The following is an 18,717-nucleotide window of genomic DNA, read 5'->3' as shown; positions in this document are numbered from 1 at the left end:
CATCCAGCAGCTGCAAGTGGAGGAGTGGGGAATCAAACCCAGTTCTCCCAGATTAGAGTCCGCGCACTTAACCACTAGTTGGTCAAGTTGGGTAATGAGCACCGCAACCCTAGAGTCGGATTCAACTGGCTTTTGAGCAAGGGAACCTTTACATTTACCTTTTAATAGCATAATTATATCTATGTCCTAAATGTCTGTGCCACAGCCAGGAATATCTCTTGTGCTTGCAATGTTTAGTTAGTTTTGCACTTTGCATATATGTCTCTAAAGCATACAAGTCCTGACGCACTTTCCCAGTTGCAATCAATTCTCTCTTTTGCTTAATAAAACATTTTTCTCCAAATAATGTGACCATTCCTCTTTTTGCAAGTACTCTTACAGAAATCAGGTTGTTTGCTAATTGTGGCACATACAGACAATTTTCAATGAGAACTTCTCTTCTTTGTCCATCTGGGAGCCTGCATTTTACTCTTCCTGAGCCAACCCCTTCTGCAACCACAGATCTCCCATCTGCTACACTTAGTGTATCTCTCCTTTCTTCATTTAGTGTCTTAAAGAAACCTTTATATGCACACATGTGCATTGTGCATGCACTATCTAAATACCAAGTGTGATTTTTAGTAGCTCCTTGAGTTAGTATGAAACACTTTCAGTGGTGGCTGCTTGGAATCCAGTTTGGTGTAGTGGTTAAGTGCGCGGACTCTAATCTGGGAGAACTGGGTTTGATTCCCCACTCCTCCACTTGCAGCTGCTGGATGACCTTGGGCAAGCCATAGTTCTGATAAGAGCTGTTCTTGGAAAAGAGCAGTTTCTGTCAAGAGCTCTCTCAGCCCCACCTACCTCACAGGGTGTCTGTTGTGGGGAGGGGAAGGGAAAAGAGTTTGTAAGCTGCTCTGAGACACCTTTGGGTAGTGAAGGGCAGGGTATAAATCCAATCTCCTCCTCCTTTTCTTTATTTTGGAAAGACACTTTTTTGCTTAAAAGCACTGCAGTTTCTTTTAATGTGGCCTGGTTTTCCACATGAGTGACAAATTATTTTACTCTTGCTGTTTACATTTAAAACCACTTGATCAACATTTGGTTGAATTTTCTTGTTGGATTCCTCAAATTGTCTATGTTTGTATGTCTGCTCAAGTTCACTTATTACTTCTGTGAGAGACAGGTTTACTTTTGATTCAATCTGAGACACAGCATTCTCATAAGATTCTGGTAGGCAAACCAACAGCAGTAATATTAAATCTTGGTGTGGAATCTCTTTCCCAGCACTTCTTAATGGTTGAGTTAGATTAAGTGATCACACAAATTACTCCCTTCTGGCATTTTAGTATTAAACAGTCTCTTTTGTATGTAAAATGGCTTTTCAGTGAGAAATTTGCATAAAGTCTAATTCAGACCATACAGCTTTAGCCGTTTGCATTTGAATTACTCTTAAAACGCCTCTATAAGTCAAAAGTTTTATTAGGGTTCCTCTTGCCTTCGCGTTGTCAAAGTCCCAGGATTTTTGCTTTGCTGGATGATCATCTTTAATGGTCCTGTCTCAAGCAGGTGACTTTTCATTCTCTCCTTCCATGTCAAGAACTTGCCTTCTGATCCAATCTAATTTATTACAGCAAGAGCCAGTAAAACAGTACAATTCTGATATAAGAAGGAGGATTAAAACAGTAATATGTAGTAACATAGGAATAGTATAAACACATTAACAAGAGAAAATAAAATTAGTAAAATAAAATAATGTTAATAAGAGAATCATACAATTTTTTCAGCTAAAATAAGTTTACGTTTCCTAATAGCTAAGCAACCAAATTTTGCCACAGCGTAAGTCACTGAGCTCTGAATGTCTTCTAAGAGGAATTTACGAAGGACTTCTGGCCTAAAGTCAAGATAATACTGCAGAGGGCTAAATCTAGACAGAAGGGATAGTATATGATGGTCTCATTCCTCCTGATAGAATCTGCAGAACAGGAGGACATAAGTAATTGATTTTACCATATTAGCCATGCATAGGCATATAGGTTCATGCATTGGAACTCAAGTGAATTTACCTTGGAGTACAGCAGAAGGGAGTGCGTCAAAACGGGCTCTGGAAAAGGCCCATCTATAGGGCTCATTTTTGTTGTTGTCCAGTCACACAGTCGAGTCTGACTCTTCACAACCCCATGGACCATATCACGCCAGGCCCTCCTGTCTTCCGTTGTGCTCCGGAGTTTGCTTAATTTCATGTTCATTGCCTTGATAACACTGTCTAATTTATAGTGAAATACTAGCAATCTTTTTGTTTTGTGATTTCAGCAATGCCCCATTGTTTTGTGAACTTTTGACTCTTTATTTCATCATATAAAAGCTGTGTTCCTCCTTCCCAGAGATGATGTCTTTTTGTATCCTGATTTCTTTTCCAAAGGAGTGAACAAAAGGAATGAACAACAGAACATTTTGCATTACACACCAAGGTTATCTATCCTTCCCCACCATCCATTTAATGGAATGGCTATCATGCTATCCACTTTGAATGGTGCTTGTGGAACCATTCCATAAAGACTGAAAAGTAACTGAAGCATGCATTCAAGTAAACCCTTACTATTACATGTCTAACTCATGAGGATCTGACTTGACTAAATCCCTGTTGTTGGGATAAAAACAATATCAGAGGAACCAGGCAGATTTTTGGCATATGTGCAGTAATCATTACAATTTTAGAGGGGAAAAACAGACTGAAGCTGCACAGTATCTGCAGGATAGACATTGGAGAGCTGCATTTATATGGAATCTTGGTCCATATAGCCATATGACTTTCCTCCTAGTTTTACTCTTTACATTAGCTGGATGTTATAATTGCATTGTTGGAGTACAGTCTTTAAGAGGGCCTTTTCTGAGAGATGTGGAAGGTGAACTAGAACTTTTCTTACAGAAGAAGAAAGAGGAGGAGGAGGAGGAGGTGGTGGCGGCGGCAGCATTGGAGTTGGATTTATACCTTGCACTTCACTAGGAGTCTCAGAGCGGCTTCCCTTCCTCTCCCCACAACAGACTAACCCACAATCTCCTTCCCTTCCTCTCCCCACAACAGACACCCTGTGAGGTAGATGGGGCTGAGAGTTCTGAGAGAACTGCTTTTGAGAGAATAGCTCTGAGAGACCTGTGACTGACCCAAGGTCGCCCAGCTGGCTGCATGTGGAGGAGTGGGGAATCAAACCCAGTTCTCCAGATTAAAGTCAGCATTTCTTAACCATTACATCAAACTGGCTCTCCAGTGATCCACTGAAAAGCTAACTACAATTAAGAAGGTCCTTACAGTTGACAACAAAGGAAAACAGCATCAAGGTCCAATGCATTTTGATGCAGTCCCTAATAAAGGGTGTCAAATTATATGCTGTTTGAATTTTACATGATTTCATCCCATCTTCCTGGAACTATTTCCTGAATTTATTCACTAAAAATAACCATTCCTTGGAATTAGTGATATTCTTGGAAGACCTTTCTCTTCCTCATTGCCTGTTTACAAGGTAGAATCCTAATGACTGATACCCTAAATCCACCCTTTGTCATATGCCTGTATCTCTGCTCTCTTTCTGAGAGAAAGTATGCATGAAGAGTTGATTCTTATAGCCAGTATACTCCATCTACAAGAGAAATAGGCTAATTTACTAACCTCTGTTGTACTGAAGATACACTGTTCTAAGTAAAACAAATTGGAGCAGCTTTTTTTTTTGCACCCCTAAAATAATAGCACTTTAGTTGGTGCATGGGATAAAGTAAGGATTGGTAGATTGCAACAACATGCTCACCAGAGGTGATGGAGATGGTATGAACACAAAGAATGAAAACAGAGTGATCAGCCAAATTCAGGCAAGAAACATCTGCTTGATGTTGGGAGAAGTGATTTCCCTATAATGTTTATTACTCTACTGTACCTTCTTTACATTACATTACAGAAAGAGAGCTATAGCTGCAGTCCATGTTTCATTTCAGTATCTGAAGACAGGCTTCTCTGAATGGATTGGAACGTCCATGAAAAGTCAACTGTGATCAAGTCTTACACAGCAATGACAATGTCATCAAACTGCACAATCAAATTCTCCAGCCAATTAGAAGCACTTTCCTATACCTTTCCCAACTTTGTATCAGCTGGCATTAAGAAAGAACAGCGAAGGTAATCTCCACTCTGGATTATTAGCTAATTTTTAATTAAAGCACAGTGTTCTTTGTGAGCTACATTTAAAAAATCCTGAACAAAGGAAGTTACTCCTGTTTGGTGTAATCCCATGCACATGTGATGGCGATGACTATTCCACCACACACACGCAACGCGTGACATTTCAGCTGGGTAATTTCCAACTGCACGAGAGAGAAACAGAACTGGAAATCAAGCATGAGGGGCTCGATTTTGCCAATCAGGAGAAGCCAAAGGCATCCTACTCACTTGTGTGAAGGCTGTAGGCCTAGGTTGATTATAACACACTGTGAAAAGCATTTTGTGCCAATAATACATCTTAAATCAGAAAAACAAACCTTGCCTAAGAGGATGCTTCACCTATCTGAGCAGATGGGAGAGCCGGGCTGCCATAGATGCACATTCATATCTTCAAATGATCGCTCATGACACATCCAGTTTTGAGCGATACCATCAAGAGCTGGATTCTGATGCCAATATCCAGATTTATCCAGACTAACTCTCCTGATTTTTGTAAGGCTGTCCACATGAATTCAGGTACAATAGAGAGTGTGATCTACTCTTGCACACTGCTGCAGGTCAGAATATCTTAGAGACTCATCCAGCATTTAAAAACAGTGGTGCTGTTATAATAAGAAACACTGAGGTTTATACAGATATCACTAAGAAATCTTACTGGAAAGATGAAAAATCCACAGCATACTAGGTATGTGTGAGGTATCGTGGTTAAGAGTATCAGACTAGTATCTGGGAGATCCAGGTTCGAATCCCCTCTCATGCAATGGAAGCTCTCTGGGTGACCTTGGGCCACTCACACTCTCTCAGCCTAACCTACTTTACAGGGTTGTTGTGCGGATAAAGTGGAGGCAAGGAGTACAATGTTAACTGCTTTGGACCCCCACTGGAAAGAAAGGCAGGGTACAAATAAATAAATAAAAATGATCTTTCAAGCAAAGGAAGCTTGTATATACCAATGTGTATCAGTTCTGTATTAACTTAAAGCCATGAAGGCCTTTAAAGAGATAGCAGTGACTCCTGTGCTCACTGTTTATGCTGCCTGGCTGGAGGCAAGAGGCTGAGATTATTCAGCTCACCTGAAAGGATACCTCTCCCTTGGGACACATAGAGAAATGGCTGTCATGGTTCTTATGAAGTGACCATTTGCCAGTCAACATGGTACTTGAGTCTAGGCCACTCAAGTGTCATCAAGTTCGAAGCACTGTCCAAGCCAGCCATTCTCCCCAACAGAATCTGGTTTGGATTATATATTGTGCTCTGTATGTAATTTTAACTGCACAGTGTTGAAACTTCCCAGGTTCTATGATGCATATCAAATTTGGAAGGGTACATGGCTCAGCATTAGTGTATCTGCTTTGTATGCAAAAGGCCCCACCATTTCCAGTTAAAAGGATCAGAGAGTAGGTGATATGAAAGACCTCTCCCTGAGACCCTAGAGAGCCACTGACAATCAGAGCAGACGATAGTGGTCTTGATAGACCAATGATCTGCCTCAGTATAAGGCAGTTTTATGTGTTAAAACAGTGGGAGGGCTTCTAGTGTCCTGGCCCTACTGCTGGACCTCCTGAGGGCACCTGGTATTTTTGGCCACTGTGTGACAGAGTGTTGGACTAGATGGGCCATTGGCTTGATCCAACATTGGCTTCTCTTATGTAAAGTAAAATATGTAGATACTTATGCAATTCAATGCCCTACTGACACCTCCAGGTGGTAGCTGGAGATCTCCTGGCATTACAGCTGGTCTCTGGATGACAGAGATCAGTTTCCCTGGAGAAAATGGCTGTCTTGGAAGGTAGAGTCTAGAGCATTATACCCCTCTAAGGTCCCTCCCCTCCTTAAACCCCACCCTCCCCAGGCCCCACCCCCAAAATCTCCAGGTATTTTCCAACCCAGAGCTGGCAAGCCTACTCTTCCATCTCTTCCATATACTCCTGTGGCATTATAGTGATTCTCCAAGGAAATGTCTGGCAGCAAGGGTTATTGGGTTTGAGTCACGTTCAAGCAGTAACATTTAGGAAAGCCCTTGTGAAAGATTGCCAGGCTGACAGTGACCATGACTGCCAATGACTGCCAGCTTATTTTGGTAAAAGCGACAGGCTTTGCTGCTGTACATATATACATGCATGTGTATGTGTTTTCCAATCTATCTATGTACAATTACATCCTACTGCAGTTAAGGGCACACGGTGGTTCATAATGTACGTGCCAAAGAGTGTGGGCAGAAAGGGTTCAAGTACTCAGATTACTCACATTTATGTATCATAATAAACAGACATAACAAGGAGCACTGTCTCAGTAGAGGGGAAGTTTGTTCTCTTGGGAGGGGGGGGGCTGGGAAAGAAGAAAAACAGGGCAGGGCAGGACATCCACTGCAAAACAGCAGCTACTTTTGTACAAGAGATATGTCTGATATGGTAGCCCCAAACATCCTTTGATCCAGGCCTCTCAGATGGTTTCTTGAGAATCAGTTCTTGAGTGTAAAAGTCTCAACCACAGCATCATGTATAAGTTATGCATAATTAACATTTTTTGTCAGCAAAACACTCTCGACAGAGGGCTTGGAAAGTATTTGCCCCACTTGCACATGCCAAAGTCACTAGTTATGCCCCCAATCATAAATAACAACGCAAGTATTTATTTCATACTCAGGAATTGGTTCCTAATGCAAAATGTAAAATATAAAGCAGACCTCACTCTCCAGACTATCAAATATTAGCCAGATGGTAGACACAGATACAAAATGTTGGATTTCCACCATCTCTAGCTATGTACAGAAGAAACACAATCATATAAGCTGCTGTGGGATGGGTAAGAGAGTATTCTGAGCTCAGTAAGGGTTAGATGCAGCTTTTCTTATGATTTCAGAAATTGCAATTGTTTAATTACATTGGATCATATATATGGTTGCATATATACTTGCATAGATTGGAGTTTAGCTGAACAGTGTGCATGTGTGTGCAATCAAGGGAAAGAACATTTCACCATTGAGAGTCCCACTAAAAGTCCACTGGTATACATGAGCAATAGTTCTACATGCAAATCTCAGTAAAATCAGTGGTGGAAGTAGAATGGCTCCAGGATTTTAAACACATGTACAGTTCCCCAGATCTGTCTCCATTTTATCCTGGCTAGCATAGCTTGAAAAGGCTCTGAATTCCAAACTGTACTGTTATTGTAATGAATTATTAGTTCTATATGCTATATAGCAACAACAAGCAGAGAAAGTTAAATCACCAATTGAATCAAGCTGGCAAAAAGGCATTATGAGCATGGAATGCTCTTTAGTAATGGCTAGATACTGTTATTTCCTGTGTTCGTGTGCTTTCATGTGCCAGGGAATCACACTGATACCATGGCAGGGCTGACTTAAAACAAACAGGAACAACAATATGAATATCATTTGAGTGGTACCTCTTATCCATAGAATACAACATCTACATAGTAAAAAGAGCCTCGAGTAAGGGAAGCTGGTGAGGGATGATCATCATGTTCACTATTAAAATGAAAGTTAACACAACTAATTCAAAGGTGCCCAATAGTATTATACAACATTGTAGCAGTAGAGATGAAAGCACAGCTGGCACAATGGCTACAGGCAGAACACAGTGGGGCAAGGGTCACATTCCCATCTCTTACAGAAAATTAAATAGGACTTTTTGTGGACAACCATCAAATTTTTGTTTAGCATCTTATCTCCAGCTGCAACCAAGCACAGGGGAGACACCAGTAGCTTTAACAGTTGTAGTACTTCCTCGAAGAAGAAGAAGAGGAGGAGGGGGAGGGGGAGGAAGAGGAAGAGGAAGAGATTGGATTTATACCCCGCCCTTCACTTGGAGTCTCAGAGTGGCTTATGAACTCCTTTCCCTTCCCCTCCCCACAACAGACACCCTGTGAGGTAGGTGGGGCTGAGAGAACTCTGACACAAACTGCTCTTTCAGGAACAGCTGTGCCAGAGCTTGTGACTGACCCAAGGTCACATCAGCAGGTGCAAGTGGAGGAGTGGGGAATCAAATCTGGTTCTCCCAGATTAGAGTCCACACACTTAACCACTACACCAAACTGGCTCTCTGCATCTACAAAAGTCTTGGCAAGTAATATTTCAGCATAATTGTACCTGGCTTTTGAGTTCTAAGAATCATGAGACAAAGGAGAATGGCTGTGGGAGGTAACACATGTACAAGCAAGAAAGTGACAGCATTAAAAGCAACTGAGATATTGCATTACTCTGCAAACCTATCAGAGAAAATGAATGCTGATGCCTAGTGGGATTGCTGTTGGGCCTAAAAAAGCAGAGCAGGAAGAACTTGCAGTTTCCAAATAAATCAAATTACCTGTCTAAATACTGTGTGGTAACAGAAAATTTAACCCAGAATAGCCCAGACAATTAAAAAGTTGTTTAGAAAAAGAAAGACAACAGTTGCCTGAGGCCACATTTATTATCTTGGCTCCTGCTGATGCATTTGGGAAGGAGACAATATATCATCAGGTTAAGAACAATGGGATATGGGAAAGCTAGCTGCCAATACCATCCCTGACCATGCAAACTGGTATTACGATTGTAACCTCAGACATCCTGATTACTTAGGTATCAGCATGCATTCAATGTAAACACTATTTATGGATTAGCAATACTGCAAACACAGCCTAATGCAGGAGTAGATAACCTTTTTGGTCTGAGTGTCAAAATCCGAAAACATCTACCTGTGAAAAAAAATGTGTGCCACCAGACAAGGGGTGGTGGTGGCAGCAATGAGGGTGTACTTGGTCAGACACACCGGGAGAAAGTGAGCCCAAATGGCACTGTCAGCATCTCATGGGCTTGCCTCAGACCTGCCTTGTGTTCGTATTGGTCTCGGGCTTGATTGCAGACATCAGTCATCTCTGTTGCCTTCTCTCACACCACTAGCCCCAGTGGTGCTGCCAATATCTCAGGGGCTCTCAGCTGCTTGGGCAGAGAACCAGTCTTGCATGCCAAGCAAAATGGTCTAGCCTGTCGCTGTTTGGCATGTGTCCTGAGGGTTGTCTAGCTGTGGACTAAGACAAACTGAAACAAAGCTCATGGAACAGAAGAGTTCTAGTTCTGAAAGAATTCCAGAACTACCTGCCAACAGGAACAAGAGTTCCAGACCAGTATGAGTTTAATGAACAAGAAGGGGAAAAAGCAACTTGGATAGTACTGAGAAATGAAACCCTAACTTTGAGGGCAAAAAAAAAAAAATTAAGATGGCACATTTCAGGGAAACCAATGAAGGATGAAGAGGACTATAGAGAACGTAAAGTGTGCCATGTTTCATCAATTTCCACATCAGTACCAGACCTGAAATATTCAGCATACCCTACCCGCTAAGCATCACTGGAGTCTAGTGATTGAAGTGTGCAGTTCCAGTCATCTGATGTTTTCTATCTTTGTGTATCAAAATACAGAAAGAAACTCAAGTGGGTTCTGATTTCAATTACACTCTGGTTTATGCATATATAACTTCATTGACTATGATAAGAACCAACTCTACTTAAAATGATCTGGTCAAGGCTGAAGTCTCAACTGTTTCTGCTATCTTGTATGAAATACAGAAATGACAAATCTTTTGCTTACTTAGGCAGGTTCAATATGGAGTCTTGATATAAGAAGAGAATTAGCACCTATGTTATTTTATGGAGGAGTAGACACAGGGAAAGTCTAGTCTAGCTGCAGGGTACAGGATCACAGAACTGAGAGTTAGAAGGATGCAGAATCCAGAACTATTGTACAGCAAGCAGAAAACTAAAATACTTCTTTGTGAAGTAACCAGATGGTTTAAGCAAGCAGTTGTGTCCGATAGTAAAGGAAAAGAGAAAAATAGTAGTGTCACTTTGATGACAGTATCAATATGTTTATTATGTTATTATCTATTCTTATGTGTAACTATCTTGACTGAAGGAATTAAGCAGCAATGTGTCTGTAACCTAATTTAGGACCCCAAGTATCTGTTTAAAGCCTAAACAGAACTGGTATAATAGTTAGACTATGTTTCTTCTATTAATCCTGCAATTATGTAATATTTTCCTGAATAAATCATAGTTTTGCTTAGCAGTATGTGATTCAGCTCTAGGTCACAAAGTCTTGCCTGATGCTGCATTGGGGGACAGTTGCAGAGTCCCATGGTCATGCTATGGGGTCCCTCAGGGCTCCATCTTTTCCCTCATGAAACTGCAAGGAGAGATTATTGAGGAATCTGGGGTGAGGTGCCACCAATATGCAGGTGACACCCAGCTCTATTTCTCCCAAGCAACTGATTTGGGTGGGTTTGTAGAAGTCCTGAACAAATGGGATAGATGAGGGCCGACCCAGGCTTTTGGTTGAAGTGTTCCAGCTTCTTAATTGTTTTTATAGTCTGCTTCTAGCCTGTAGACACAGTTTTAGGCTGCTTAATGTTGTTTTATAGCTTATTTTAATAATGAAAAAAAATCTATGGTTGCTTCATGATTTCATTGTATTTGTTTTATTTTGTCAGCTGCATCACACAGGTTTGTGGAGAGGAAGAATATACTTTTTCTAAATAAATAAATAAATAAATACACCTACCAGTAAGCAGGAAGAACCATTGCATAGAGCTGGATCAGTTACATTGCCATCCGGTGTAGTTATTCCAGTCTAAGCCTGTTGGTTTCAGTGGAGTAACTCTGCACAGGATGGCATCATTAATCTTTTATGAGCATCCAAAAGTCATTTCAGAGTGGTTCTAAGAGCAACATATGTGTGGGATCACCAAGAATAGCATCATCCTTTGTATGATACTATCTTTCACAAAGTAACAAAAAGGTATAGTGCGGCCCTAGATGAAAGAAAATGGCACAAAACCAGTTTCCACTACATGCCACTCAGACTGAACTAACACTGCTCCCTTAAAGAGATATATAAGAACTGTCTCTTTACTTTTATTAAATCCCCTACAGTAGAGGCAGAACTGGAAATTCCACGAACTGAGCTGCAAAACTCTTTTTTCCTGAAAAATCAGCAGCATGGGGAACTAGGGCCCATTCTGCATTGACAGTTTACTCCTGAGAATCTGAGCAGTCAAGCCTTAAAGCTTGACTTCGGATTTTCATGCTTGGCCTCTACTAGTTTTTCTCCCCCTCCAGTTTATTTATTATGTATTCTGTCTATGCATTCTGCATCCACAACCAAAACCAGCATTTTTTGCTCAACTGGGGTGAGTACATCACTTGTGATGTGTGTGGGTGGCGTCCAAATTGTCCTATAGCAGCCACATAGTAGCATCCAGCCCCCCCCCCCTCAAAGCAGGGCAACACCTCCTGCTCTGACCCAGCCCGGCTGGGAGCCTGTGTGTGCTGGTTTATACGCCTAAACTCAAACAGAATCCGACCAGCTGGGCCCACCACGAAACCACCACCCACCTCAGGTGCCTTATTTTCCCCCACAAAAAAAAGTTCCTGAGGGAAAGGCTGGGTGGCGCAAGTCTGCATGCTTCATGCACCATTACACAAATTAAAAAATAGTAAACAATCTCCCCATATATAAGTACTACACATGTCTACCCCAACCTTTTATTTCCTCCTTCCCCACCCTCCCCCTTTCCCTCAGCAGCAGCTGGAGGAGCTGTCAAAACCTCATCTCAGCTGACCTCAGCCAGCCAGCCCACCCATGGCCTCTGCCTCCTCTTCCTCTGGGGCGGGGGAAGGGCACAGGGCCAACATGTGATAAAGTGATGGCTGCCTCATCCTCAGCAGCAAGGCAGGAGGAGTGGGGCTGCTGCAACCCGTGGCTGCTGGGGCCTGTGAGGGGCTTGGCAAAGGAGCTGGATTATCCTCTACCAGGTGCATGGCCACACAACCTGCCTCTCAAAGCTGGGCTGCCGAGTGCAGCTATGTCTCCCCCCCCCACTGCCATCTTCTCCCTTCCCTCAGCCCCAAAAGGGTCTCTCTCTGTCTGTGGCCTTTTACAGGGCCACCAGACCAACTGGATTGTCTGTGCTTTGGGACTGAGCCCGTTGGCGTGGCAGCTGAGAGCACCTGGGACTGCCACGTGGGACTGCTTGACTAGGCCAGGGTCTGCTGGTTGCTGTGGTGTTAACAGGCACCTAGCCCCCATTGAGTGTGGTCTTTGCCAGGCTGAGTCAGAGCAAGACCCTGCTTTGAGAGGGGTCCGCAAGAACCAGCTGCCTGGACCCACCGAGGCAAGTGGTGGAAAGTGAACTAAGCACTGAAGAGAGGAAAACAATGCACAAGGAAAAGAAAATCCAATGTACATGCCCCTTAAAAGTGATGGGGATGCAGAATGGCAAAGAAAACCCGACTGAAATGAACAGTGAAAGCGAGGCAAAACACCAGTGCAGAATAGACTTAGGTCTGACTGGAACCATGGCACACGGTGAAGAGGAATTTAAGTTTTACCATTGTGCCTTTTCCCAAATCTGAAATATCCCCATGAAGCTGCTAGTTGACCTATTGAGGCAAACTTGCAAGTATACCAAACCAGAATTGGATCCCCACACACCTGATTTGTATCGTGAAAATGCTGAAAATTCAGTTCACAAACTGCCCTTGGTCATGATTCTGTTTCCACTAAAATCCATAGGGGTGGTACTGGGAATGCAATCAGCCATTGGGGGGGGGGGAATCAGGTTTAAATTAAATCATTGGGCTCTTTTCAGCAAGTATTTTATTCTGTTACATTTTAATCTGAAAAAGTACTTGAAGTTGCTGCAAGATTACCTAGACACAACAGCCCAACCAAGTTTGAAGTCCACTGACTCTCTTCCTGCTCCATCTGTATCTATCAATCAATCAATCAATCCTTTATTCCGCCAACAACCAATACAAGTCAAGAATAAAAGCTTTACAATAATGTCATTAGAAAGTAAAGTTAAAATCTGTACATAATATATCTCTACGAATTCTACAGGCTACTGAAAAAAAATTGGCACAACTAATGGTAACCTGTTGATTAGCACCCATTAAAAATGTCTTTAAAATATAAACATCGGAACATCCAGGAAAATTGATAAGTAGAGGCTCCATCTGTATCTCATCATACAGGAACAGATGTAAAATTTCTACTCATACAACTCCTGTTCATCTCACTTGTCTCTAGCCTTTCCCTATTTGGTCATCCCTGAATATGCAAACCTGCATGCAACAGAGAAATATCTACAATACAGAGTCCATAAAGTATCTAGAAATACAGTAGCTGTAAGTCTCACAAGAAATGCCCTAAAAAAAGAAAAAACTCAACTACAGAGGCCCTGACAAGTGTATTTTAAAAACAAATAAACAGTCTCTGATTATTCGATGTACAGTGCAACCCACCCCAATAGCTGGATAAGTACTTCATAATATTTAATATTTAAACTGTTGTGCTAGTGTTGATCAAATTTAGGTTAAACTCTGAAAGGTATAATCTTTTGTCATCTACTACATTCTAATAATAAAAGTCAATCAGCTCTTTCAAAGGCACTTGAAACCAAATTTTCTAACACTCGGTCTGTCATTCATTCCTTCATCTACATATAGGTGATTCATTTCACTATTCAGAATTCATCTTTAAAAAGAAAGGAAGTATCACAAGAACAGAAATGACAAGAGGTGTTTAGACAAGACTGACAAGGTTTCCTGTAATTTTGCAGGGATATCTACAATCCCACAGCATTACAGAGAGCAAAAGGAACATGCGGAGAAAGGGACATGTGCTAGGTTTCTAAATGCATCAGGGATACAAGGATCCACTGGGGGTATGCAGGCCTTAGCACAAAACCCACTAAAACAAACAAGAGTTGCTTCCAACCCTATGTGCCAAAGAGCCATGCCTTCAGCTCTGAACAGCCCTGTCTCAAAGCCAATTCAACCATTTGACTGCTGTCCCCTATTTTCTGATCATATCTCTTGTAGAATATCATTAGTGTGTGGTGTAGCAATCAAAATTCCTTGACTGAAAGTAAAGAGAGCTCTAGATTCAAATTGCCCTAGTATAAAGCTTTTAGAGTTTAAAGCTTTAGTTCCTGGTAATAACCCAGGTTTGTGAGGAAGGTTCTGATTCAGTATGTGTGTAGCTGTGGGAACTTAAATCAGCTGAAGAGTTGTCCTTCACAGTATGTGAGACAGTAGGAGAATGACAGAAATAAAATAAGAGAATGCTTTTAAACCTCACAGAACAGAAAAGACCATATATTTAGGCCATTTGTGGCCTCTCTTGGGATTTTACTTAGAGAGGTTCCAATATTTTATTCCATGCATTATGCAAAGCACACTTGTTTTTCAATTTATAAGCTGCTGCCAGGTCTTTTGACAAAACACAGTCTTTAATTGATTACATAAATGAAGGATAATCATGGAAAGACAGATGTTCCTCTCTGTTAGGTTCGCTCCTGTTACATATTTTTAAGAGTGGTTCACTATAAATTATTTCACAACTTTACATTTTAGTGGCATGTAGACCTCAAATATAATTACTATACAGTTTTCTGAGATATTGCTTCAATGACGCATGTCAGCTGGGAAAAGGTAGTGGCCATTCAGAGAGGTAAAATGAAGGGCACTTATCTGACTTATACCATTTCAAATGTATTCCTACTACGCAATGCTTCCTAGCAAACTGCGTAGCCTTTTTCTCCAATTCTCTTTTTTTTAAAAAATAAAGCATTCTATATCATCTTTATACCCTGAAGTATTACTTCAGAATGCTCAAAACAGTGCTTCAAAAAAAGAAACATTTAGAATAGAACTTATAGTTACAGCTATCAATGGAAAAATGCTAGATGGTTTTCCTTCCAGAAACATCATGGGGTATTTAACAGAGAGACTTGCTAACAAGCACTGTAGGATTAGTTGTGTTGTAGATAAGGGGGAGGAAAGGTTGAACTTTCCTCTGTCCCTAGGACTTGGACAGTGCAAATGAGAAGCAACCAGGCATACACGGTACAGTATGAGTGAAGGTACCACAGGGAATAAAGGAAGTGTCAATCAGAGAATTCTAGAGGTAAATATGCATCGGTGCAAATGTACTCCAGTTCCAATACAATGACATGATGGAACAGGCAGCAGAGAGAAGGAAGGAAAAGAAGTAGGACTGGTTAGAGAAGGCAACAAAGGTCCTTTAAGTTTGGGAAGAATGGCCCATGGAAATTTTAAAGTGAGTCATATTCAGCTTGACCCAAAAGACAGGGACTGGACAATGCTGAACAGAGAGGATGAGTAGAAAGTTTACAGAGAAGAAAGGGAAAACAAAAAAGAGCCTTCTGGTGCCTTAAAGATGAACAGTTTTATTGTAACCTGAGCTTTCATAAGCTAGAGCCCACTTTAAAGAAGAAACAGGTGACAAATAAATATTAAGCTTGACGCACTAAAATGTGGAATGAGGAATTTTCTGTTTATGCTTTTAAAACATTGTTGACTGTGTGGACAGTTATTTCTTTATCTTAGGCCTGCATAGTATTATGTAATTTTTTTAATTTTATTTTATTTTATTGCTGTGCTGTATGGAAAATGTAAGTTAACCTAAACAGGCCAAAGGTGAATCCAATGTGGAAGGATACCTGAAAGGGAGAAGTTTAAGGACTCATCAGAGATAGGGCAGAGATGAGAATAGGTTAAATACCTGTTAATTACAGGACCTCAGGACCTTATCAAGAGGGTTACAATTAAAACTTTTAAAGTCTTTGGATTTTGAAGAATGAATTTAAATTTCTTATCTTTAAAGTCTATGAGGTCAGACTTGCCAGGTGGTTGTGGTAACAGGGCTATAAAATAAGGCACACTATTAATGGAGAACTATACTATCAATTAAGAAAGTGATCCCTTCACAGTAGCAGGATACTGACAGTGCTATCTTGGATAAGATTCTCTGTTTCTCCTCCTCAACTTGGTCCATTCAAGGATAGCATCTTATTTCTTTGTTGTGTAAAATCCCAAGGGTGATTTAGATTTTTCTAACTCTCTGTAAACCAGGTTTAAATAAGTTGTTAAAAGCACCATTAACACACTCTCTCTATTATTTCACTTCTCTCAATGCCATTTATTCCACGTCTGTTTTTAACAGTATTATTAGAACTCATCCGGAATCACTGCACTGTGCATCTTACAATGTTCAATCAAGTTTGTTAAAATTTATTTCTGGTGCCTATTTCATTAACTGGAAACCTCAGTTCAAACCTAAAGAAGAGAGAAGTAAAAAAAAAAAATTACTTCTCTAATCAAAACGGAGTGAAGACCTACTCCCCAAAAGCATGCCTCTCCTTGTTGTGAGAAGGGTAAGCAAGTATACAAAAGAGAAGGGACATGTATGTATGTGCAGTTATTCACACTGAGGCAAAAAGATTCTGAGAAAAGGAAATCACTGAATGCCCTAGGAAGGAGGTCCTGATCTCTCTTGCATGGCTATGAAGCAATTTATTTTGACACATTGTGGTACCTGAAGATGAGGCAATCTTTTTATAAAGAGCAGAGTTTTGATTCTGAATGCCTATCGGCTTCTGGAAAAGAGGAATCTCTGCTGTGCCGCAGAACTCCTTCTTCCATCCTACACATGACAGCTGAGCTCTACAAGGGGGAACAAGGAAGGGAATTGTCTCATTTTTGAAGTGGTAAGAAGTTGGCTGTCTCTTACTTAACTACATTCGTCACCCAAGATGAGAACAGTTGGAGGTGTTTTTGTACAAGTTTTCTTTCCCGCAGTCATAAGATGGGAATACAGCTCATTCTCAGTAAAGCACATTAATCACCTAGGTTGTGGGATTTAACAGCACCAGGGGTATGCATGGAACTGAGTCTGTGTGGGTATGTGGGATGCTTGTCTACAGAGCTAGTTGTCCAGCTCCTGTGAGTTATGTCCATCTCCTGTGATAATGAATACATTAATGCATTGAGGGGGAGAATAGGTACAGGGTCCACACATTGTTCTCACCTGTGGATGTTCATCTCCTGTGGTGGCTGTCGTGCCTTGTCATAGGCCACCTTGGCAAAAATGCCTGCAATGACAACAAAGGCAACGGCTCCACACGAAATGTAGACTGTAGCATTAGTGGTGTCCTCATTTGGGTCATAGACATTGGATATCTCTCCAGGTCCACCATTACTAGTGGCAGTAGTCATTGAATCTGTAGTGGGTCCACGGCCATTATTACGGCACATGTACTGGTTAAGCTTCTCAGAACGCTTGTTGCAGCAAAAGCGGTAATTGCAGGTACCACAACAGTAGCGAAAATCCTTCTGGCTGTTGTTACACTCAAACTCTTTGTCCCACTGTCCACTTACATCATAGTAGCCCATGCACGTATCATATGCTGGGCTTGAGCTGCCTGCACTGCCACTGGAAGCCACTCTTGATGGCCCTTTCTCTCCACCTCCGCTGCGTGCACGGCTGCCCACGCTACCAGCTGGCACGACAGAGGGGGATGTACTGGCCAGTGTCTGGTTCAGTTGCTCCTTAATGAGCTTGGAGGATCGCCGGGGCACTGTTGCCCCCTGTGTCCGGTTGCCCTTGGTTGTCCGTGCAGGCCCAGCTGCGTGCGTGGTCAATAGCAGAGCCAGGGCATACAAGGCAAGGGGCAGCAGCAACAGCAGGTGCCTCTGCCCCATGGTGAGAGGAAGGAGCAGAAAGTCTGCCCAACCCAGCAGTATCAAGGACCTCGGCTCTCCCACTCCATGGATGAATTCGCAGGCAGATGGATGCTTCACTGACAGCAGCCCGAGGCCAGACTCTGTTTCCGGAGAAGCCCCTTCATCCTGGCAAGAAGCAAGAGGCACTACTTTGTTGCGGCTTCAGGGCACAGAGGGGCTCTTCTGTATGCCTTGTCCGGATGGCAGCTTCTCCTGGGATGGTGATGTGCTACAAGAGAGAGACAGACATCAGAGACTACCTGGCCGGAGCTGCTGCTGCATCTGCCTCCCCGAGGGGGCCTTCCGGAGCCAAGTGTTAGAGGGGGAGAAAAGCCCAGAGCAGTCCGAGGGTCGTCTCGGGCTCCTCCTGCCCGCCCGCGGTGAGGTGGGTGCCATAGAAGGCAGGCAGGCAGCTGGGGCATGACAGCGTCCAAGCGGACAGCAGTTCCGGCTGCTCGGATGCCAGCCCAGGAGCTCGCCGGGCACCAGGGAATTCCCTTGGCACAGTCCTGGCAGGCAGAGCAGCAGCCTGGCCAAAGGGACAGCAGCACTCGAGCCGGAGCTGGCTGCGGGCACCGCAGCGCCGGCCGCCTCCTCCCCCCCGCTAAATGCCCTCGCCCCAACCCAGCGCGCACTCCTGCCTTCACTCACCATGCCGGGGCGGAGCGGGAGCACTGCGGAGGCGCCGCGCTGGGCACCCCCGTCGTCGCGCACTGGCCAGAGCTGCCTGCGCCGCCGCCGCCGCCGCTGCTTTCACGGGCTCGACAGGAGCTGCTGTTGTGGAGCGGGCGGGGACAGCAAGAGGCTGAGCGAGAAGCCACCGCCTCTCCTCGCCTGCCTCCTTCTCTCTCTAGGCCCGCCCAGTCCCGGCCCCCTGCGAAGGAGTCGCAGCCCCGCAGCGCTAGCGGGGCAGCGGAGGGAGCTGGGGGCCGGGCGCCGGGGGT

General features: G+C 42.9%; 1 protein-coding gene across 1 annotated transcript in view; it reads right to left on the bottom strand.

The window, feature by feature from the left end:
* Nucleotides 1-17,800, bottom strand: part of SHISA6 (shisa family member 6) — a 518,048-nt gene extending 500,248 nt beyond the window's left edge. Inside the window, exon 1 of the mRNA XM_015421874.1 lies at nucleotides 17,079-17,800. Coding sequence (XP_015277360.1) covers nucleotides 17,079-17,752 — 674 coding nt within the window. The 5' untranslated portion in view covers nucleotides 17,753-17,800. The remainder of the gene's footprint in view (nucleotides 1-17,078) is intronic.
* Between the last annotated feature and the right edge of the window lie 917 nt (nucleotides 17,801-18,717).

Source organism: Gekko japonicus, unplaced genomic scaffold, assembly GCF_001447785.1.
Source record: "Gekko japonicus isolate JY-2015 unplaced genomic scaffold, Gekko_japonicus_V1.1 scaffold820, whole genome shotgun sequence".
NCBI classification, from domain to species: domain Eukaryota; kingdom Metazoa; phylum Chordata; class Lepidosauria; order Squamata; family Gekkonidae; genus Gekko; species Gekko japonicus.
The sequence above is the reverse complement of the archived record's forward strand: the minus strand, read 5'-3'. Positions and strand labels throughout refer to the sequence as shown.